The sequence below is a fragment of the Anomalospiza imberbis genome, chromosome 1 (genome assembly GCF_031753505.1).
Source record: "Anomalospiza imberbis isolate Cuckoo-Finch-1a 21T00152 chromosome 1, ASM3175350v1, whole genome shotgun sequence".
NCBI lineage: Eukaryota > Metazoa > Chordata > Aves > Passeriformes > Viduidae > Anomalospiza > Anomalospiza imberbis.
In genome coordinates this window covers 59369169-59393200 of record NC_089681.1, presented here as the reverse complement: position 1 = coordinate 59393200, position 24032 = coordinate 59369169, and the positions used below count along the sequence as shown (strand labels likewise).

The following is a 24032-nucleotide window of genomic DNA, read 5'->3' as shown; positions in this document are numbered from 1 at the left end:
ACCTGCCTAAAAATAAGCTTTTAGTCAGGCATTTTCTACAACTTACGCTTGCTATTTCTACTGAAATATACACCTCCCTGGCATAGATTACTTACTTTTTATTTGTGTGTTCTTTGTTTAGTGCTGCAAGTGGAGTAGCCATGGAGTACTGAAGATAATTTATAGTTATAAATGGTTTGTTTTGGTAGTAAGAATTGTCAAGTAAGTGTATTGTAGCAGTTATTTATACAGAGAGCAAATATAATACTGTGCTGTTACATCATGATTATTTAACACTGTCTGCAGTGTAGAAATATATTAAATAGGGAGTAAATGAAAGATAAATGGGCAAGATGCAAAGAAGTGAAAGCAATAGTAAAGATGGATAACCTAAAATAGGAGAACGGTCTTTATGTATGTGGCCAAGACAAATGGCGTTTGTGTGTTAGGAATAGCATCACAAAACATCCCATAATGAACCAGCCACGCTGTAATCCATGCTTATTTGTTGTGTAACAGGTTTAAGGATTTAGCAGTGTGGCTCAAATTCTGCTCTTGGAGTTAAAGAGTCACAGTGATGTTGTGCTTCTCTGGTGGAAAATCTACTTGCTTCAGCATTGCCCTGAGGGGTGAAGGAGTATATTTCTATTTGCAGAATGGGAAAATGTGTGATATAAAGCAGCGTGCTCATGCTGGAGGAAAGTGAGTTCGAAAAGCTTTCAAATCATACTTACAGTCCCAGGTGTAGAAAGTGACTAACTCATGTGAGAAGAATACGCCACTGAAGTGAGCATCACCTCTAAGGATCTTACCCTTTAATTTGATGTTCTACATAGCCTACATTTTTTCCAGTTGCTTGTGAAGAAATGGAGAGAGAAGTGCAGCACTTGAATTCTATTTGTCATTGTGCTTCTTGTTATTAAATGTAAATACATAACATTGGCTGGAAGTGTGTATTTCAAATAGGCAGACATGCTAGAGGTCAGTGACATGTGATTTATGCCTTGTTAGCTTCTTTGCTAGCTTACCTTTACCATTTATTTGATGGTCCTTTTGGTTAACTTAAGAGATGAACTCTGGGTAGGCAGAAGAGGGGTTAGTCTACATTTGGAGCTTATGGGAAAGAAGCTATTTCTCAACTTCTGTCTGTGCCTCTGATGAAAAGAAGGACTTCGACTCTTTGAAAAGGTGAATCTTAACTTTATAATGATAATTTGCTCTTAGAAATTATTTGAAGTTAGAACATTTGGCACTGTTTAAAAGTACATAAAAGAGCACATACAAAAGATCTCAAGTTCCTGCCTTGAGGAATATACATACCAATTAGAACATAGCAATATGTAGTGCACGTATTATGCATTAGGGGGAAAAACTATACAAAACTGAGTTATGGATTTAATTTTAGAAAATAATTTTGAGTCATTTGTAGAAAATATAATTTAAGAATGAATGAAAATATAATGAAAAACCAGTTCTAAATGCAGTGTCAGAACACAAGGTCATAAGTGGGAAACCGATATAAAAGCTGTGTTAGAGAGGATGAGTCACTGCCCACACAAAAGAGAGTAGGGTGGAACTGTATAGGTCCTTGAAGAAGAATGGCGCTAGAGCCTCACACACAAGGCATTTGGCATGGGTGTTGCCATCCTTTGATTTTTGGGACAGCAGCAGTTGCTGAACAGACGGGGACAAGTTACAGGCTTGGAGGCTGGAAATGGTTCTGTTGTAACTGAGGATATAAAAGCCTGAAGAGTGGGCATCTTCTGGGGAAGAGGACAGAAGGGGCAAGGAGGAGGTGTGTGAGTGTGTGCTGTAATGCCCTGGCAAACAACAAGCCAGTGAGCAGGGACTGAGGCTGTACCAGTGAGGGAGAGCCCTAATGGAAGAATTAGTCAAGGGCCCAAACAGGTTTGGGAGACACAAGGAAGTGAAAGTGCTCCTGGAAGAAGCAGAAGTGTTGGGGACAACTGAGAAAGGCTGGAGGGCAGGCAGACAGGGAAGAGTGGGGAAAAGACGTGGCCTTTAAAGTACATCTGTGGGATGGCGGTGGCCAGGAAGGGAGTGTGAACCTGGCAGCTGGCCTCAGGTTGTCCAGGAGGAATCTGACAGGCAGGCAGCATATATGGATAGCTGGGGCTAGGAGGGATGGTCGTGACAGCGGTGGGGTGGAGCCAGGTCAGAGGGTAGCAGTGCCACAGAAGTGATGTGGGATGGGCAGAGACGTGGGCTGTGGTGGAAAATGCAGTGACACATAGGGCCATGGTGGTGTGTTGAGGTCTCTGTTGTGAAGAGTGGTGAGAGGGGAGGGTGCTGGTCTGTGCATTTTTTGAAAGCAGTAATAAAGTCTAACTAATATTTTGTGATGCAAACAGATTGGTGTTCTTGGTGTATGTAATTCATGGTTTTTTTTACCAGTCAATAGATTTGTCTTGCAAGTTACAGTTGTGGTGTATGGAAAAATAAATTAACTGGCAACAGCCTGTGCCATCAGACCTTTCTTCCTTGCAGGCTTGCTTGCTTGCTATCCTCTGAGTGATAATTTCAGAGGTTTTGGTTTGTTTTGAAGTAGTTGCTCTGCATTTGTGTTGAGGCTGTTACCAGAGTATCTAAGTAGGGGTGGGGTTTGTTCCTTTACTTTTTTTTAATGCTGTTAACTCTACTAAAGGTGAACAGTGAGCTCAGGAATGGTTTTGGAGATGTCCACCCAGGCTTTTCTTTTTCACACATTTTCTGCATTTGGGTAAATTTCTGTCTACCTTTGGAGTTCTGGGAAAGTGCCTTGTACGCTGTAGGTGAAGGACTGGCCCAAAGGTGCCAAGTCCTTGATTAAATTGCAAGGAGAGGAGAAGTACTTGTACGAAGTAATTCTGAACAGAGTTATCGGGGTTCATCTTGTGATTCCACAATGTCCTGACCTGCCAGTTTCTGAAAGATGCTTTTCATTGTGCTGACAGCAAAGTTGACAGGGCTGGTAAAATATGCTTTGAAATTGTATTTATAAGGAGTGGATGGGATGTTTTTCTCTTTTAGGTGATAAACTGCAGCGCTGTTCCACAGAGATAGTTCAGCACTTCATACCAAAATAAGCCAGACCAACAGACAGCTGAAAGATTTGATTTCAGGTTTAGTTTCTTTTCTCCTGACTGGAAGGTTTGAAATCCAGAAGAGTTATCTTGTGCTTTGTATTCTTTTGACATACCACATTATTCTTTTCTTCTGTTTGTGTTTAAAGAAATAAATGAATGAAAAGAGGAGAAAAGTAGTTACTTCACTGTGCAAATTAACTAATGTTTTATGGTTATGCCCCTTTATTGTACTGATTATGCGTGTTTGGTTTTCTGTGCTGGCAGGGACAGGCCAGTACAAGATTCAGTGTATTTCGAAGTTGGATTTATCACATATGTAATGGAAATGGCTTTTAATGATGATAACTGCAGAAAACTCAAAAATTAACTGTTGGAGTAATGAAGCAACAGCTGACATTTCATCTTTAGAGCTACTGGCAAACTTAAAAACTTTTGATCCTTCTTTTAAACTGTTAGCAGTCATCTGTCTTACTGCTATGTATAAGATAAACTCATCATCACAAATCACATTTGTGGATGGACTGATCTTCAGGGGTTACTGTGTACTTCAGTGTAAAGAAGGTGAAATGAAGGTATTTCTAAGACACTGGCTATCCACAGATTGGCCCTCAGCACTGTCCTCTGCCAGTTTAGGATTGGTGGTGTCATGGCGCCAAAAGTGTGTGCGATTTAAGCAACATATAGTAGGTCCTGAGTCTCAGCTGGTGTGGAGCAACCTTCAGCTTGGGTGGTGAGGAATCTCTGAAGTGCAGTGTCTTCGTCTGGGCCTGAGCATAGTCTGCATGGTTGACATTCAGAAAAGTTGCAGAATGGAAAAACTGTGGTTGAAAGTCTTAATGAATTACCTGCTTAAGTTCGTAAGAAGTTTAAAAAAGCTTCCTAAAATAGAGCTTGTCCATGCTGTTTGTGCTTTACAACAGCATATGGTGAAATACTTTATATATACACACACATACACATACATATCTCTACACACACAGATTAAAAAAAAGTAGCCCAACATCTGCAGATGAGATTTTGCCAGCTGTGTGTTTCGTGAATTTTGTGTTTCTTCTCAGTGCTGTCTCTGAAGGTAATGTTTAACAGAATACTTTCATGGTTTATTGTATATGATTATTCGTTCTTGTATTTCAGGGCACAGTTCCTCTCCCTTTCCCCTCTGCCCTTTCTGTCCCACTCCTTCCCCCCTCCCCCCAATTTTTTGTTTTGTTGCTTTTTCAATGCACTCTTTTTGCTTTTGTTTAACTGCTTTATAATTACTTTATAATACGGTGGGGGGGGGAAGAAGTAAGCAAACAAATTGGTGGTGTTACTTCAGAAATAATTTTTGTTACAGTAAGACATTAGTAGTTAATCAAAGTGCTGCAATTCTCAGTCTGTTAAGAGGTTAACACTTGGCAACGCTTCTATTTATAAGTTAATGATTTTACTGTTACAGTTTGAGCCGTAGGATATATTAGTTATAAGTGAAATTAATTTATTACCTTGAATTTCTTAATTCTTCACACAGCTTATCTTGCAGCAATGGCCCATAGAGATAATATTTACCTTCCATTGACCTGGTGATCACATGTCTGTAGCTAGTAAACTTGTTTGGTATTAAACATACAGCTTTTCACATTTGAGGTCTGCTATGGACAAGTTACAGTGCTGCATGAGTCTGCTAAAGCACTGAAGTTTGTTCCTTACTGGTGCAATTGTTAGTTGTGACAGAGTGGAATTTGGATGGGCATTTAGGGCAAGGTTGCTTCGTGTAACTTTTGCTGAGGTAGGAAATCAGCAATTCAAAATGTTTGCCTTCAATTATGCTCATGTTTTTCTTGCGTTCAGGTCTTGATGTACACAGCACAAAGGCATTCCAGTTTTAGTTAGCGGTGCAGCTTCTGAATTGATACAAATGGATTTCATGGCACTTTCTGCTCTTGTGGCAGCGGAGGATGTGGTTTGTGTGTAGCTTGCGTTGATGGGGCAAATGAAACAGGCAGCAAGAAGGGGTATGTGTCAGTGTGTGCCTTGTACTGCATTCCTGCGCTTTCTGCCAGCTGATGATCCAGTCCCTGTTCTTCTATACAGATAATGTAAAAATTGAAAAAAACATAAGTATGTCCTTGTCATGACACTGCAAATAAAAAATAGGTACTTCTAAATTTTTTTGCTGTTGTAAGATAGAAACTGAGCTTGGAGCAGAGTATATTTAACAGAAAAATACCCCGCCCATACAGTTTGAAATCAGCCCCCACACTGAAGATTAAAATGGCCATGTTGCAACTCCGTGTAAATTCATCTGCAGTGGAAGCCCTAACAAGATCATTAAATATAAAAGCACTGTTGGATGCTGGGAAAATACTGTGCTGCCCATATATATATGCATCTCCATAGACATGCATGAATAGACAGCATCAATGCCATTGATTTGAATAAGGAGGTAATACACAGGATTGAGGTGACTTTGCATATAACTGACTTACTTTTTTGTTTGAAATTATCAGAACTGTAAATGTTTCTTCAGCTTTTAAATCTTGGGTTTCGGGAAATAATAAGCCTAAAATAACTCCCTTGGTGGGTGTGGCCAAATAGGAAAACATTACTATTACACTGAAGTAAAATTGAGGGGTTTTTTGTTGTTGTCATTGGGGTTTTTGAAGTTTTTTTCCCCCCCTTTTTTTTCTGGAACCTAAGTTGATGCTTATTTTCAGAATTAATGATACTGTTACAGTATGTCAAAATAAGAGCTTTTGACTTGCCAATATATATCAGTAATGACCCTAGGAAAAGAAAAATCACATCTGCACTGGTGCAGTTCTTGGCTTTTCTAGGGCTGATCAATAATCACATTGTGCATTCATTCCTGCTAGCCCCCCACCCTGCAGGGTCAACTTTAACTACTAAGTCTTTACATTTCAGAAAAAGGACATAGGCTGCCTTTTGCGTTACTAGTATCAGTCTCAGTGTTTCCTTGGATCTAATTTACTGTTACCCATCAAAAAAATCAGTAACTTCTTGTTTTTTAAATTTTATTTATCTGTAATTTTTCAGGAGAGCTTTTCTCTTCTGCCTTCTGGTGCTGTACTGGGCGGTCTGGGTAGAAACTGGACTCAGGATGCTGAGGTTTGCTATGGTTGTGCTATTCAAATGGATCCTCTCTTGATTGTATTGTAGCATCTGACAATGACAATGGGAGAACAACAGTTTCAGGGCCTCATGTCTGGATGGTAACGCAGCTGCTGCAATAAAGTCTTGTTATGGTTGACCAGTCACATTTGGACAGTTATTTCTAATTAGAAGATCTTATTTGCGTTGCATTAGAAAATAGTTTGAAGCAAGCTGGTAGATGTTTGGGTGAAGTTAGTTCATTTTCTCCTCTTTGCCTTGAAAGATTAATGTTGCTTTTTGTTTTGTCCTGCAGCCAGAATAAGTAGCCTTGAAAAAAATCTTGCTGTTAAAATAAGCTTTTTTTTTTAATATAATGTAATGGTCTCCAGCAACTGCTGTAAAATAAAGGATTATTGTGGGTAGTTCTGTCCGTGTTAGACATCACCAATAGTTTTAAGTCTTGTGATGGCATTTTGTGATTTCTACATTGTAGGGTTTTTTTTCCATGAAAGTACTAGTGTTAGTGGCTCCCTTTTATTCATTTCTTCATATTAGGGGGAAATGTAGTTTGTTCATAATGGATTATTGATTGGTCTGCGAACAGCAGAAGCCCCAAGGCCTTGTCATCAATGGTACTTACTCTCCCAATAGTGAATGCATCGCTTCATGCAGCCATTCGCAACCTCAGTCAGTAGAATATAAGCCCGTAATTGTTACTCTTGTGCAGCACGGTTTTTAGGGAGAGGAACTCTTCATTGTCATTATGGGATTTTCCCCCTCAATTTGTTCGAAGAATGGTCCCTTTGTTTTGGTAGCAAGATAAAGCTTGTCCTGGATGTTAATGATACATTTCAATTCATTGCTTAGAATACTACAGTGTAACTAGTAAAGTACATTTCTTTGTCTCTCAGAAGACAAACACGCACAGTACACTAAAACACAAAGTATGTACTGAGTGGGTGACAGCTCTGTGTTTCTCAACATACCCTGTAGCAGTGTGAAAACAAACTCCCCCCCCACCCCGCCCCTGCCTTGCTCCTGAACTGATTCCTGAGGACCCACAGAAAAATCTGGGTTACAGAGGTTTTGTTGACTTCATTTTGAGAGCGATCACCTCGTTGCAAACTTGTGCCTCCAGCTTTTTCAGCATTAGTGTTTTTACCTTTATTTCTTGTATTCCTTCCTCTGCTAAGGGTGCGGCATCAGTTGGGAAAGGCCTGACTCTGCTTTCCTGGCTGCTGCTCGGAAGCCTGCTGCAAAATGTCATTAGCTCATGGAGGGAGAAAGACACAAAAACACATGATGTATTTGGAGAAGCTCAAAATAATATCTCAGGGTTCAGACAGCAAACTTTGCAAAGGGGAAGAGCTTCGCCAGCTGCAGGGGAAGGCTGGTTGAAAATAATTAAACAAAAAACGTTGTGCAAAATGCTGCCCAAGGATTTTAAAAGCCTGAGTGGAAATAGATTAATAGAAAATTCTTGTTTGTTTTTCCAGAAGCTTTTTATTTTTCTTTTTCAGTCCTGTGTCAATTTTGGCAGGCTTCAACAGACTTCAGGAGGTCTGTTGTCCAGATTGCTACTTCTGATAACTGAATACATTTGGAAAATTTGCCAGTCTTCTGCAACTGGCTTGGGATTTTTGGATAGGTTTTTACTGGGTTAGTTTGCTTTACTGTCAAAAAATGCATTTAGAACTATGCTGCCTTTACCCTTGAATGCCAGAATTTCCTGCAAATTCAGGTACATGCTTCCTGTTTAAAGATAAGCTTGTTCTTCTGTGCTCTGGTGTAGTCTGTGCTCCATAGTCTGGTGATATGGTCTATAAGAGGCATTTGGGCAGGACTGGTGTGGGCAGGATTGAGCCTTTAGTCAGGAGGATGGACTGATGTGTCCTGTGGGATGTGGCTGTTCAGAAGAAGCCATGTCCCCTCACAAAGTGAGGAGGAGGATGTGCAGGTAGAGCAAGGCTGGTGTGTGTGGAGGACAGAGTCTGTTACCTAGGGAGAAGACAAGGATGGGGAGAAAGGTCTTTGTGGTTCTGTGAGCTCAAGGGCTGGTGTGGCAGCTGTAAAATGTTCTGTCTTTTGTCCCCTCTCTTTCCTGCACTTCGCTCTTGAATGGCAAAGCCTGTTTGGCTCTGAGGTGATCTGAGCCGTCTCAATCAGCAGAGAGCCTCTCTCCAGGATGCTGTTCTTCAAAAACACAACTTCCTCAAATTCACCTAGATATTTACATGTTATGTCCTATCATTTCATCATCTAGAAGGAGTTTCAGTAAGATATTTTTCATCATGATCATGCCTTCCATAGGGTGGTGGTTTTTTGTTTTTTTTTTTTTTTTTTTTTTTTTTTTTTTTTTTTTGTTTAAAGTCCTAGTTGCTCTTGGCAGAGGAATATGGTGGAGTGATTGCCGTGTATGCGAAAACCTCCTGGAGATTAGAAGAGCAATTATTTCTCCAGTGCGTTTATCTTTCAGATGCGACTTGAAGTACACCCAGACTGAAAGCAGTTTGTTTTAAAAGATGCACTGTGCTATATGAATAGGTCTTTGTATCTTCCCAATTTGTATTTTCTTCTTTATTACTTGCTGAAGAGTTTTCCCTTCTTGCCACTATAGATCATGCAATATGATTTTAAAAATAATGTTTAATTGAGGAGAAATTTAAAAGAAATATATAGTTTGCTTGTTCTGTGTTGGAACAGGAAAAATTTTGTATGTTTTTCTGTCTGTACTGCACAGCATATTTGTATGTGAGAAATGAATTTGCAGTTACTTTTCCAGTGTGGTATCTTTTGAATTCTTTTCGTCTTAATTTATCCCCCCCCCCTCCAGTTTTCCTGTGTTGTTTATTTTCAATTTCTCTTTTTATTAATTGTTTTCCAAGAGGCACAAAAGGTCCTTAGGAGGATGTGTCTTTCCTTTGAGGACCTATGGGCAGTCCTCAATACCTGGTCATCTTCCAGAGTAGGAAGGTGGGATGAAGAGAAGAGTAATATATATTCCAGAGTGCTCCTATGTTACACAAAGTGCTTTTTCCCTGTACTTCTGGGCATGCTTCATTGCAAGGCTAAATGAGGGTCTTGCAGAAGTTGTAAGGCTGATGCAGCCATGCACCAGGGTACCCACTGAGTTGCCAGCAGGGACAGGCTACCACAGCCTCACTGGGAAAGCCATGGATGGTGATGGAAAAGATGCTGGGGCTCTGTGGTGACAGCAAGTCACTTTGGTCAAATGTGCTTTCTCTGAAGGAAACAACTCTGCCCAAGTTAGTTTTAAAAACCAAAGGAGTTTTGATGCCTAGAAGTTTGAAATAGAATAAATTCTGATAACTAATGGCTTTAAGCGTTTAGGAAAGTTTGTTTTCCCTTTGGAGGCACCAGGGGAATAAAACAAAGTTTGTTTTTATTTGTTCCCATGTGGGTCAAGACAAAGAATCTAGTGAGGCAATGGTGCAGGAAGAAACCTTATAACTAAAATATTTGACTGTGCAAAGGCATTTATTTCTCAGCACACCACCCCTCCTGGTCTTTGTTCATTTTTCTCTTCCATCTTGCTTTATATACCAAACTCATGTGTAAGCAGTGATGATAAGTGTATTTTAAAAGGGGCTGAAAATGCCTCATGGATAGTGGCCAGCTGCTTCTTACATGAACTGCTGATTCCTAGTTCAACAAAATAAACTGAATCTAGTTTCTATGCCCCTTAGAGTATCACAGCTCCCCCAAGTAGGTGGATGGCATTTGGCATAGGCTGCACTGCCATTGAGACACAGAAAATATTTTTAAAGACTATATATTAATTTATGGTTTACATTCGTTTTTGTTTTCTTATGGCTTGCCTCTCTGCTGGTGGGGATTTCTGTGCTGTGACAGTCTGGGAGGAATCTGCGGGCTGGGTGTGACTCTATGGATTCTGTGTGATGAGCCAGTGCTATGGAATTGCAGGGTGAGCTTGGACCAAAACAGTGAAGGGCTGCTGGTTATCACCCGAAACACTTTCAGTAGCCTGAGGCTGCATTCCAGGTGTGCTGATAGAGAATTATTTCAGAATACTTTAAAATTTTGAACTTTTTCGAAATACAACTTTTTAAACTATCACAGTCAGCCAGAAAGAAACAAAGATAACTATTGCAAAATTTTACTCCTAATGAAAGAGTGACTGGTGTTGCTTGATTTACCAGTTGTCTTCCATCCATTGTGCTATTTTTGATGTTTAGTATTTAATCCCAAGGTAAAAATTATTAAGACAGAATATTATTTTCTACTGTTAGGATTCTTTACCAGTGTTTTTTCCCGTATTTTGTAAGTTCAGTTTTCTAAATTAAAGCTTTTTTTCAAAGTTGTAATTTTATTTGCTACTTTCCAATGAACCAGCTTTGCTGTTCTGCAGAGAGACTTCTCTGGAAGAATTACTTCTAAGTAGCCACTGAAATGATATGAGGAGGGAGAAGTGAGTTGTTTATACATTTTACCAAAGCCAATGACTGACCTCCACATACTGTGTAAAGCAAGCTCAGGTTGGATGAACACCCTTCATCCCCCTAGAATTTTGTCTGTGGAATATCAGACTTGAAATTTTGTGAGTCTTACATGTGCATGAATTCAAATAATTTAATTGTAGGAATACTTTATTCCAACTTTTAAGTCAAAGATTGCAGTGTATTGGGCAAGATAAAGTAATAAAGATGAAAAAAAATTCTCAGAATATTTTTGTGAAGATGATAACACTTCCATTAAGTATTTTAGACTAATAAAATTATTCAGTAGTTTTTAAGTCTGACATTTTTCCCCCTCAGGCCTAATTTAATACAGGACTAGGAGGATCTCCTGTGAGTGGCTAATACCCTTCTTATAAGTAATGCTTTCTTCATAGCCTCATTTTCATAACTAAGTTTCATTAATGAAAATGCTATAAATAATTAAAGTGAAATATGTCAAGAGTAAGCCCAGGGAATCTGTGGCCAAGTAAACAAAGGGACTCTGATGCTTTGGATCCACATGTGCTTGGACTGCTGCGTACAGCATTCTTGTCTAAGCTTGGCTCTTAAAGCTCTTTTGAACTTTCAGACAGGAAACACTGCAGAAAGTTGAGTTAAAATGGGCCCTACATATTAAAATAATAATTTAAAAAAGTTGTTAGTCTAAAAATTAGCTTGCCAATAGAAGTAATATGCTCACTGATGTGAGCTGTAGAAAATTAGGAATGTAGAAAACATTGTATAAAATAATACATGAAAAAATTTGTTCCCAAAGCTTTATATTTTTTATTTCTGAAATGGTGTAGAACATTTCAGAAGAAGCTGTTGCTTGCATTTAGCATAGTATACTTGAACCTGGTGTTTCTTTTTATGATTTAATGACATTTAGGTTAAATCTTTGATTGTAAGACAATATGGGTTGTTACTTGGCAGTTTTACATTGTGGGTCAGATAAATAAGATGTTACTCTAAGTTGTTTCATCCACTGTTGGATGAATATAAACTTGTATTTTCTGTGTGGTGTGTTTGTACCTTCTGGTGCAACCACAATTTCAGTGGCTGACATCCTTTATCCTAAACCCAGGAGGTTTCTTTTGAGACTGTCCCTCAGTTTGATTTTAAATGACTAATTTCAAAGATTAGTTTAGATTCTGTAGTTTGTAAACTTCCTGCTCATATGGACTTCTGAATTTGAGATATCTTTTTTTTTTTTTTTTTTTTTTTTTTTTTGATTAATAAAAAAATGCTTCATTCAGGAAATGAAATTGCTTTTGTAACTCATCCCTTAAATGCTATTGTCAGGTCTCTGAGGCAAAGGTAGTTTGGGTTTGATACTGTTTGAGAACTCCCTGAAATGCTAAATGGATATTAGATATGCAGAAAATCCAGCCCAGAAATGAATGTCTTGTAGCAAATAAGAGGGCTAGATTAAATTAAATGTAATGAAATTCTTCTGTAGCCTGTGAGTGAGATGAGCATTGCGACGGTCTTGCTTTTTGTTTAGCTCCTGCTGGTAATATGGTCAGACTGCTTATTTACATATTGAAGAGACTCAGAGGTGAACACAGTGAGAAATCTTAAAATTTGCAGCAGTAGATCTGTAGCTCTTTGTTGAGTCATAGATGTCGATGGATGTGGGAATATATGGTCTCATTAGTGCTCTGCATATTTTTAGCTACATTTTAAGAAGCTGATGTTTTCTTAATGTGGCAATAGATCAGTTCTCTTCATTAGAGAATGCTGTGTTCTTTGATCTTAGTCATGTGGTGTTTGTAGTTGTTAATGAGGATAGGAGGGGGGAAGATTTTGTTTTACAGTGTAGAAATTTGAAAAGAAACAGCCTATGTGGATTTTGATAGTTGTTTTTTGCTGTATACAAGTTGCTGATGTGTTTCATCTTGCACTAAGATACTGACCCTTGCATTTATTCATGAAGAGATACAAAAATATTTAAACTTTTATTAATCTGCTCTGTTAATCGGAGTTTTTTCTTGTTTTGTTTGTTTGTTTACAGTTAAAATTCTGGTTCATTGAGGTGGGTGGTGGTGTCATTTCCTGTGTGTCATGTTGACATAAATCACTCACATTTGAGGTAATTTGATAGCTACATTGTCACTTTGCTTTGTTAGTTTGAGGCTAAAATTTATACTTGGAGGGTCTTTTTAGTTCACTGTCCAGCAGGAAATAACTTTGAGTTTTCATGAGTGCTTTGTCAGGCTCTGCATTCTTGTTTGCTCTGTAATCAAAGTACTGAGCGTCCTCAGCCTTTGCGCCTTTCTGTGCCTGCCACTTCAAGCACAGCTGAGCTGTCTGAGACACAAAGTAATGCAGTTGCCAGCAGGAATATGATACTTACTAAAGTCTCTAGGAAAGCCTTTTATCTTTGGCAAGTAAGTCTTTTACATGAAATTACACATGATGGTAAAGCCACAGATTTAAAATGTAATAACCCCCACAAGAAATGTTTTCCTCATTGAAGGTATAATTTTAGCCACTTCTGCCTGCTTTTAAAACAAAAAATATTTTTAAAGTTTGCACTTCGTTCAAGACACTGATGTCAGTGTATGGAAATGAGTATTTGCTCTTTTATGGATTTTACCTATTTAGTAATTATGCTTGTCACTGAAGTCTAGAATAAAAACAAAAAGAGAAACTACTGCCTTTTGGTACAATAGATTGTCATATGGTGCACTTCTGAGTGCGGAGTGAGTGATGGAAGCTGTTGAATTCAAAACATGAATAGGTTTGACTATATTTAAGAATCTGTACATTTTTATGATTTTGTTCTTGTTTCAGGTGATCTATGCCATCTGCTTACAAAGCACACAGAAATAAATCGGTGCTGTGGACTCTGTGGAGCAGCTGAAAGGAGAAACGTTACCCTGAGAATGAAGCAATAAAACACCTCTCTGCAGAACCGTATGATTGAGAACGCGGTCCAGCCCTCCTCTGCTGCCAGACATGCTTTGGTCCTCCTGCCCCGCTTACCCCCTGTTGCAGTAATACAGATGGATCGGAGCAGAGAGGCAGAAATGGAGTTACGGAGATCCTTCAGCCCTGGCAAGCTAAGCAAGAATGACATGGATGCTGACAAGACCATGTGCCACAGCTGTTGCATCTGTGGTAAAAGTTTCCCTTTTCAGAGCTCCCTGTCTCAGCACATGAGGAAGCACACAGGTGAGAAACCCTACAAATGCCCTTACTGTGACCACAGAGCTTCCCAAAAGGGCAACCTGAAGATTCACATCCGCAGTCACAGGACAGGCACTTTAAGTCAGGGGCACGAGGCAGAGGTGGGAGAGGCACAGCTGGGAGAGATGGGCGTTTCAGAGGGCCTTGGCGGGTGCACCAGCCCCACTAAAAGTACGTCTGCCTGCAACAAGATCTTGAACGGTACCGTTCAGATCGATAGCAGCAAGATCTTGTTGAGAAGCAGCAAGAAGGAGGTCACAGAAATGGTACCAGCTGAGGAGGACAACAAGCTGACCTCTTACCCGTGCACCTTCTGCAAAAACAAATTCGAAAGGAAGAAGGACCTGGAGCAGCACCTGCACCAGGTCCATAAACCGTTCAAGTGCAGGTTGTGCAGCTACATGACCCTGAGGGAGGAGACGCTGTTAAACCACATAGAGAAAGACCATATAACAGCTCAGGTCCCCAATGGGGAGAGCTACACTGAGAACTGCAAGAGCGAGCTGAATGTGGGCGAGTTCCCGTGCGAAGTTTGTGGTCAGACCTTTAGTCAAACCTGGTTCCTGAAAGCTCACATGAAAAAGCACAGGGGGTCATTTGATCACGGGTGCCATATTTGTGGCAGGAGATTCAAAGAGCCATGGTTTCTCAAAAACCACATGAAGTCGCATGGCCCCAGGTCTGGGAGCAAAAACAAACCAAAAAATGACTTGGAGCTGATTGCCACTATCAATGACGTGATACAAGAGGAGACAATTGTGACCGGCCTATCTCTGTATGAAGTTTGCACCAAGTGTGGAAATCTGTTTACAAATATGGAAAGCCTGAAAGTGCATAATGCTGTTCACTACCGTGTGCAGCCAGGCAGCACCGGGGATAAAGCTGAGGGCTTGACTGATGGGAGCCTGAGCTCCTCGGTAACCAAGCAGTTTTTCTTGCAGTGTCTCAGTCTACGGCCATCTGTAGGGCTGGATAGAGTTACGAGAGGACAGCCTGGGAAAAGAGTAGCTGAGCTGGATCCGGTCAGTAGCTACCAAGCTTGGCAGCTGGCCACCAAAGGAAAAGTAGTAGAGCCCTCAGAGTATGTGAAGTATGTGGGATGGGATGAGGCCCTGGCAGATGCAGATGTGACTTACGACAAGGATAAGAGGGAGTATATCCTTGTCAACCAGGAGAAGCGCAAGCGAGACCAGGACTCACCCAGCAACCCTAAGAAGAAGAGCTGCACCAGTGGGTGCCTGGAGAAAACTGGCAATGTCCCAGCGGGGGAGAGCTGCCCACTTGCCCCAGGGGATCTGGATTATCGCCCTGCCTCGCGGCAGAGCCGGCGGGCCACCCAGAACAAGTCCACTGAGTGCTTCGAGTGCGGGAAGATCTTCCGCACCTACCACCAAATGGTGCTGCACTCACGGGTGCACCGCAAGGAGCGGAGGAGCTGCAGCGAGGGTGGGACAGCCGCCCAGCCAGACCGCTACGGCTCCAGCAGTGAGGAAGGGGACTCGGGGTCCGTCAGTGGGCCCAGCACCCCTGGCTCTGCATCCGCCCCAGAGGACTCGGCCACCTCTGGCTTGGGAGAAGAGGGGGCTGAGGAGAGCTCGGAGGAGGGAGCAGCCAATCTCTTGCTAGGTAAGATCGCTCCCAGCTTTGCCCTAGTAATTGTTGCTGGTCCCTCTGTCACCTGGTCTGGGACACAGCGATGACCAGAGAGAGAAATACATGAAAGCTTTGAGAGGTGTTAGAGGCCCCATGTCTGCTGCTTGTCTCAGTGTGGCAGCTCCTTTCTGGTGCAGGTAATAGAAGTGAGATGACGTTTTTGTAATGCGCTGGTGAACTTGTATTTTGATGAAGGACTCCTGAGAAGTATTTTAGTTGCCTACAGCAACACTGTAGGATATTCAGGATAGCCCCCTGGATGTCTTGGGGGCTGTTTTTCCACAATTCATGGGTGTTCTGTGCAGTGTTCTGTCTGCAGTGTACAGGTGTAGCCTGTGTAGCATAGCCCCAAAGCACATAAACTTGTTAAAACGCCAGCGTGAGAGGAGTCTCTCTCCTCTTCTCCGCTTCACTTCCCAAATTGTGTTTATAACTCCAAAGGCTATAATTAATCTCTCTGGATTAAAGCGGTCCTTTGAGCCCAATGCTACTAAATGGAACAAATTATTCTCCAAATAGCAGCAAAGTAAATATTTAAAAGAACACCATTAAGCACTTTCGTGTCTTTTTTTTTAATCCTTTATTTTTGTTGTTCACCATGCTTTGTTTATAATACCCTTTTAGAAATGTGAGATTAACCATTCTTTCCTTACTAGCCCTTCTGCTGGTTTTTGTTTGTTTTCTGTTTGGTGAACAAAAACGGTTTCCTCTCATTTTCACTCCTTTTGTTCTGAAGAACACAGTTATCTATAGAGTTAAACTCATTTTCAAGACCATCGTGGATGAAGTAATCTGCACCATTGTGGAAGAGAGTGGGTTTATTCAATTACCTTGCTCTGTCAGGATATTATATAATGTTGCCCTTTCTCCTGGCTTCAGACTCCACAGCAACAAAGCGACATTTTCCAGAATTGTGAATTGTTACGTGTTTTTCATAAATTTTTGAAGCAATGGTGGATATATTCAAATTAATCCAAGAACACCAGGGGTTTTTTTATGCTTTTTCACCTTTCCATTTAAAAAACAACTCCAGAAAGTCTAGTGACAAGCTAGATTATTACAGATTCTTAAATATTTAAAGTATGATTACTTGCACATTTAAAAGACTCAGAATTTGGCTTTCCCATGTGCTGTTGGATTCTTGAACACTTAAATTTCCTTTTGGGTACATGCCTACTTTGTGTGCAAGTCCATCACCGAGATACTTCGGTACAGCTGACACAAGGTGTGGTGATAAAATTGCAGCTTTGTCTAGCATTAAATGGGGATGCCATGTTTCACCAGTGTAATGTACAATGCTGCAATCAGAACTGCTGTGATGGAAAACCATCTCTCTGCAGTTGGGCTGGAAACACCGCAACACTTCCTCGTATGACATTCAAATAGGCAAACTGTTCTTATATGCTCTCCATATTTTATTTCTAACCGGAGGAGTTGCCTCATTCTTTTGCTTGTTCTGCTTCTTGCCTCAGCTCAGGCTTTGAGCCCTTGCTGCAGGACTGAGAGAGTCCTGAAAGGGACTGAAAGGGGAGAGTTAGTCACACAGCACTATGCTCTCATAGGAATTAAAGTTACTGGCTTAACTGATGCCAGCGACTGGAAACTCACTTCTTAGGGTACCAAATTGATCCTTGTTTGCTTTAACTGTAAAGAAGCAGCAAACTGATGGGCCTGAGTAAAGGCACATTTTGGAAAAGGGATATATTTGCAATGATGGGCTGGGAGGGTGGCTGCTGCATTTTATATTTGCTAACATCACAGCTGAAGAGCTAATCAAGTATTTAGTTGGCTAATAAGAAACATTTCGGTGTGAGAGGAATGTTGCCTATTACTAGAGTTTATTTACTGTCTCAGTGAAGGGAACATTTTTTACAAATGGCAGGTTTTTTTAATTTGAAAGTAAGTTTAAATTTTTTTACTTATTTGTTTTGTTATGTTTAAAAGGAGTTTTCATAGGTAAATGTTCAGGACTAAAGTTTCCTAATTATCTCATTTTGGTATGGAGGTTTATTGGCACTGCCCTGGTATTGTGTTCTAAGGAACTGGAGTCCTTCTGTCCAGTAAGCTGTAAGGTTAATTTTACTCTTTTGCAGATTCTGATGTAACTCAAAAGGGCTTTTTCCCCCTCCCCTATGAACAGTAACTTAAGGTGTATGGAATAAAGGCCAGATTCTGCCCTCATGTATGTGCCTGCAAAAATGAGGTGTTCTGGTATGGCCTTGAAGCACATTTTGTCCTAGTACTGCTGTAGTTTGCTATCCTTTGCTGCATCTTTTTTTAGTTACTCTTCCAGGTGAAGATTTTCCATCAAGAATAGAGCTCCAGCCCCATGGACAGGCTTCCTCCCCAGTGGAGGCAGACAAGCAGGGCTCTCAGTTCCTGTTCCTGACATTATTGCTACAGCATTATTTTTACTCAGGCCATAATCAGGAAAATCTTGTGCTACTCAAAAGGTTATACAATATCTGTTGTTTTTTTTTTTTTTTTCTTACTTTCCTATCTTTACTCTCTGTTTCCCCCTTTCATGAATTACTATGTTATCCTGTGTCAGAAGAGGGCCTTGAGACTGCCAAGTATTGAATGCTGTGGCCTTGACTCAGCTGAAAGTATTTCTTTGTGCATTTAATTCTTAATAATCTGAGGAGCGCTGTTGACGCACAGGGTCTTGCAGCAGGACACCTCTATGGTCACTTAGGGCCAGCAGGTGTAGGAGCTGAGGGTGGCAGGAGCAGAGAAGTATTGACAAGGCACACTGGGAGAAGAGCAAGAATTGGGGTTGAGAGCCTCCAGGGCAGGCACTCCCTTTTAACATGTCTGGAATTTGCCTCTGCTGCCTTTGTCGAGTAGCATCATGATTTCTCAGGCACTGGGGTGTAGTGTTGCAAACCCAGTTTATCAGCTGCTGGGCTGACTACAAAGTGTGCTTCATCTGGTTGGAGGGAGGGTAAATAGGAGTTTTCTAGAGTTACACACAGTGTACTGTGTGATACCTGTCATGCAGAGATCATGCATGGAGTATTTGTGTTTTGTGTGACAGCCGTGTGGGAAGAGGTGGCTCAGAGCACGTTTGCTTCCTTGAGACCAGACTTTGGATGGTTTTGAGGTATTCCTGCCCCAGATGATTCTTCATTTTTATTTATCTTTCAAGCCACTTGCAAGACTGTACCTGAATGTTCACCTAGTTGCAGCCAAAGCTGTGTGAACCATCTGTAGATTGTTGCTCACCTCTTCCCCAAATTGAGGGGTTTTGTTGGGCTTTTTAAATTATTTTCATTTTTCATTGAGAAGAGCCCCAGAGATATGACTGAGAGAGTAGTGAGGGATTATATATGTGTTGATAAAAGTGAAAGGAAAAAACTATTTTAATAATCTTGCACTTCTCACCTAAAATGTAATTTTAGATATATGAAAGTAATTTGGTGGTTAGTATTTTTAAGGCATGAGCCCCTTCATTGCCATGGTGGTTTTAGCAGCAAAGGTGTTTGGGTTTGTTACATTAGGCTATATGTCAGTCCTGAAATGAAGAAGGAAGAATAATTTTTGAGGCTGTGACTGCTGTTGGCAGGTGGAAAGATGAAGAAAAGAAGTGAAAAGAATTTAAATACCTCTTAGTTCTTGGCAAGCATGGAGTAAAAGCACAGACCTGAGATAGCCCAGCCAGTGAGGAAATGCCATAAAGGTGGTACTACTTCTTGCATGTAAGTATCAATCTGGGCTGGAAGTAAATTTTAAAATTAAACTAGAAGGGGAAAACAAATAAAATAAAAAAAGGAGTGTTATATAGAAATAAAAGAGAGGAATGCTGCTTCTAGCTTGGCCATGTCAAGGAAAGACATCAGGGAAAGGAGAGGGTCTATCACCTTGGAATGCAGCTTCCAGTGAAAACCATCTTGTGTATTCTATTTCCTTTATCTCCTGCCTCTGCTCTCCCTTCTCTTTGCCTTTTTTTCCCTTCTACTCCTCTGATTTTTCAAAATGCTTTAAGGAGAGACTGATTCACCTGTATTGCACACACGTTGTTTTTTCTGCACTGGCCAGTGCAGGAAGGGGCTGACTGTGAGTGAGGACTGTTGTGCTGGGCCCTGTACCAATACTGCTTTCAGCCCAAGAAGCTCGTGACCTGCCCGAGGTGGACACAAGACTGTGCAGAATATAAATAAAAAAACCTCAGACAGTGAATACAAAACAGTGGTGTGTGGCTGTGCTTGGTTTATATCAGGAATCACTGGTGGCATGGTGGGAGTTGCTTAGAACAGGGAATGAGATGGGAGTAAGGTGCAGTGTGGAGAGAAAGGAGAATGGGGGATAGCGGGGAGAAGCAGGACCTTGGTAAAGGGAGCTGAGCCACATGATGAGGTTTCAGGGGGGATGGGGGGCTGAAGAGAGGTGTGCAATGGCACTGGAGTTCAGACTCTCCAAAGCAGTGCCAGCATGCTGGTGGCTTGCACTGAAGCTGTAAAGGCTCGTGATGTGCTCTGCTCAGGTGGGTCACTCCAAGAAGTCCATGTGAAAACCAGAAGATCTGGACCTCTTTCTTTGTGTTTGTTACATTTCAAAAACTCTTAGAAGAGCATGGCCAGAGACTGATTTAGTATCTTTTCTAGTAAACTGAAAGAAGGGACAACTGCCTATGAATTGCTTACAGGTTATACAGTCTTGGGAATGTAACATATACTATTTATCCCAGGCCTGTTATATGCAAATCCTATATATAAACTGGAATGCTTGAATAGGAACATAACATTAGCAAGTTCTGAGGAAAAAGAGTAGGGGAGATTTATGAAGCATAAATTTGGACTTTGTTTTGCTCAGATATGAATTATAACAAGTCCAGGAGCTGGAACTTCATTGAAAAGTGCATCTTTTTAGAAGTCTTTTGATGTAAAATAATTCAAAAGTAAAATTTGTTTACAGTTGCTTTAATATTTTAGTGAAGCAGCAAGGCTGTAATTTTTGGGAGGTAAGGAACAATAAGAATAAAACAGCTAAGCAAATGAAATTAGAAAAATAAAAATGTATAGTAATTCCAGAGAACAGAGCTAGTTCTAGTAAATGTTTTCTGTTGCTAGCATGACTGTATGGAACAGCTGCCAGTATTCAGTATCAGGACTTCATTGTTCTTACAAGAAAAAGTGTTTCTCGGTGTGCAAGGGGAGGTCTCCCCACTGTTTAAAAATCAAACATTTTTATTACATATCTTGATTAATTACACTTCAGATGCTTCTCATGCCAGACTCTCACTTACTGTAAATCCCATAGTATTGTGCTGCTAAGGGCAGTGCTCTTGGGGCATTTTACACCAAATGATATCTTGTTCTATATGTACAGTCTTAAGTGTGTTTAAGTTATTTATCATACTTAGTTTGCTGAAGGAGCATATAACAAACTGGAGAATGTTTCAGTCCTGGACAATAGGTAACTCTTGCTCAAGGCTTCCAAGAAATAAGGCTGTTTCAAGAAGGAACGGTGTCTCAGAACTGTGAAGATAAGAGTGTCATGCTGTGATTATACATTCACCAGTTAATTTGGGCATTGCTAAGGGGTGCTTGTTGGAATGTAAAACCATTTCAGCTTTACAACTCAAACTAGTTGTTTGAATTCTTAACTCCAGTGGCATCAATGAAACTTTGGGACTTGGAATTACAAGCAAATTGATGCTTCAAATCATAGGAGAAGTTGGGCAGAGGCAAAGACCTTGTGCTAGCAGTAAGAGATCCATTAGATATTGGTTGGGACTTAGCAGAATTCAACTGTTCCTTAAAGCAAATTTGGACTAGATCCATTACTTAGTTTGTTACCTAGTTTGAACACATCTAATACCATTTAGAAATTTCTCTTTCCTATCTGCCTTGCTGTAATGCAAGTCCAATGTAATGGACTGTAATGATAGTCCAATCATGATGCATGTTAGCAAAGCCATGTGCAGTGTGGTACTTTCTCATGATCTGAGGTTTCTCTGTAAAACACTGCAGGCTGGACCATCATTTTTGACCAGTACAAGCCTGTGTATATCTCCACAGCACCACTTGTAACTTTTTCCTCCCCTTGTACTCTCCTCAGGACTGCAGTGATAATCTCCTACGTGAGTATACACATTCCTGTGGCGTTGCCCTCAGCAGTATTTTTTTATTCTATTTGTCTTTAACAGTGGGTTGATCTTAATGGGAATACCTACTGAGGAAACAGAACAAAATAGAAATTATGCTGATTGTCCCAAGAAAATGGATAGCAAGAAAAATTCTGGCAGCCAGGATGAGTGCAGTGTGTACTGAGAGGAAAGGAAGAGAGAAAAGCCATGGGACATCTTAAAACTGGTTAAAACCTCCCTTGCCAGGTACACCTCACACACATGAGGTTGCTTGCTCCTTCTGTATTTTAGGCTGATGGTGGGAGCTATGCTTCAACAAATCCATGCAGGAAGTCTTTGATTGGAGCGGGACAGCAATGCTTTGGCATAAATCAGTCTGTACCCCTTAATGCTATTAACCTGACGTCATACTGACTAAGGAACATGCAACAATTGCCCTGTAGGAATCTTAGGTAAATTCCACTCTGTTACTCATTACCACACTTTGCTCTGCATTACCAAGGGCTGTTTTACTCAGTCCCATGTAATGTGGGTGGCCAGCAAGAGTGTTAAACAGCAATTCAAGTTCCTCTTGAAATGGGACATGGTGATGAGGAACAGATAACACAGTCAGCTCAAGTCAGAACTAAGGATTGCTGGCTGAGCTTGGGATACTTCAGTAGATTAATGGCTTGTCACGAGAGAGATTGCCTTTATTGTTGCTCAGAGACAATTTCTTATGCAGTGTTTTGAAGTTATTAGACCAGCTGTAGCACTACTTTTATTATTCCTTGTACGAGGGTGTTAAGTGCCGAAGAACTTCGTGCATGTCAAAGATACTTCTGCTGTATTTAGCTTTAATTGTTAGTGTTCCTTTTTTGCAGGTTACCGTATGCAATAAAAAGTGACACCGTGAGATAGAAGTATTATTTAGGCAGTTTACTCTAGCTGTACTTCTGTGATATAAGCAACCAAAACACAGCTCAGCTTGGAAGAAAAATTGTACAAGATGCTAAGAGAGAGATAGGTTTACCCAACCTTTATTTTATCTCTTAGGAAGCAAGGAAGTGTGGTTTCTTAAAGGTAGGTCATAGTAGGATAAGTTTTGCCCTGAAGCTTATAGAAAATGCCCAAAATTATTTATTCATACTACTACTTCCACAGATTTTGGAAATGTTGTCCCAAGAGCTGCTTCAAAGGATTGCTTGTATCTTTGTTTATTTCTTCCTCAGCTGTCAGTCACCATTCCACACATACACTAGCATTTAAAAAGGTGTGGAAATGTATTGGCCATCTTGGTTTCAGTTTGTGCATTCAGAAATACCCCTTTATGTTTAAGTCAGTTGCACAGGGATTCCAGTGTTCATACTAGAGCTAAAAAGCTCTTGTTCAGTAAATAGGGTAAATGTCTGCATATAGGGGTGTGCACTTGGAAATCCAGCTGCATGGAACCTCAGTTTTAACAAATCCCTCACTTCTTGACACCTGCCCTGACCTTGCTGCCTTGTAAAAGTCAGTTTAGCATCTCTGGTAATTCTTTTTACTGTATGTTTCTATTACATCAAACTGTAGCGTGTGAAATACTGCTTTGTGACATTTATAGTCAAAAGATCACATTGTGTAGTGCTTTTATTTTCAAGCAGTTTCTGATCAGTGAGGACTGCCTCCCCCCATCTAGTAAAACAGGATTCAGGCAATGAAAATTGTGATGGTAGTGTTTTAATCTGATTCCCAAATACTTCAGTAGCTCCATGACTGTGCTTAGTGGGATTCTGCTGATCTGTAAATGACTGCTAACGAGGGGCTTGTATAAATGTCTTTAATGCTAAATCTTTTTGCGGTTCTTAACATTATGGTTCACAGTTTCTCCTCGACCAAGAGTCAGATTTTCTTTTGGCAGTAGGTACTCTCAGTGGATGGGATGAGCTGAATTCTGCGGGAGCTGAAATGTGGAGAAGTCCCAGGGCTGCACAGGATATAAAAGTAATGTGTGGTTGGGCCTAGCCTTGGTAGATAATTTGTTTCCTGCAGGTGTGTTTTACAAATACAAGTTTTACTAGGTCTCACTTGACTTCACTTTATTACATTATAACCTACTAGTTTCATTCAGGCACTGGATTACTTTACTGTAAAAAAGGGCCTGACTGTGGTACCAGTCGTACCAGTAAAAGTCAAGAACAACTTTGCTGCAGTTAAGGGAACACTTTGTGATGGGAGCATCGATAGCTTTTCTTATTCTCAGTTTTCTTTTGATTGCCTACAAGATTTATCATCAGCAAGCCTGTATTTTTAGGGACTGAATCCCTGAATGGATTTGTAAATGTGTAGGGAACTTACTTTCATGGTGAATTTGTTTTTCTTGTTTATAGACAGCATGGGTTTGGACTGGAAAATTGCAGAATACTTTGGCCTTGATACAGCAATAGTTATAACTGCTGGCTTGATATTAAGCATATGAGCAGTAAGATTGGAATAATTGTTAAC

At 40.5% G+C, this 24032-nt stretch overlaps 1 protein-coding gene across 6 annotated transcripts in view; it reads left to right on the top strand.

Moving 5' to 3' along the window:
• The window catches only part of ZNF516 (zinc finger protein 516), a 98749-nt gene that overhangs the window by 28876 nt on the left and 45841 nt on the right, over nt 1-24032 (top strand). For 5 of the 6 annotated variants that reach the window (XM_068193886.1, XM_068193839.1, XM_068193848.1 and 2 more), the window contains exon 2: nt 13433-15454. In XM_068193886.1, coding sequence (XP_068049987.1) covers nt 13558-15454 — 1897 coding nt within the window. In that variant the 5' untranslated portion in view covers nt 13433-13557. Of the gene's footprint in view, nt 1-563; nt 682-13432; nt 15455-24032 lie in introns of those variants that run through there. The other variant, XM_068193876.1, reaches the window with a different exon arrangement.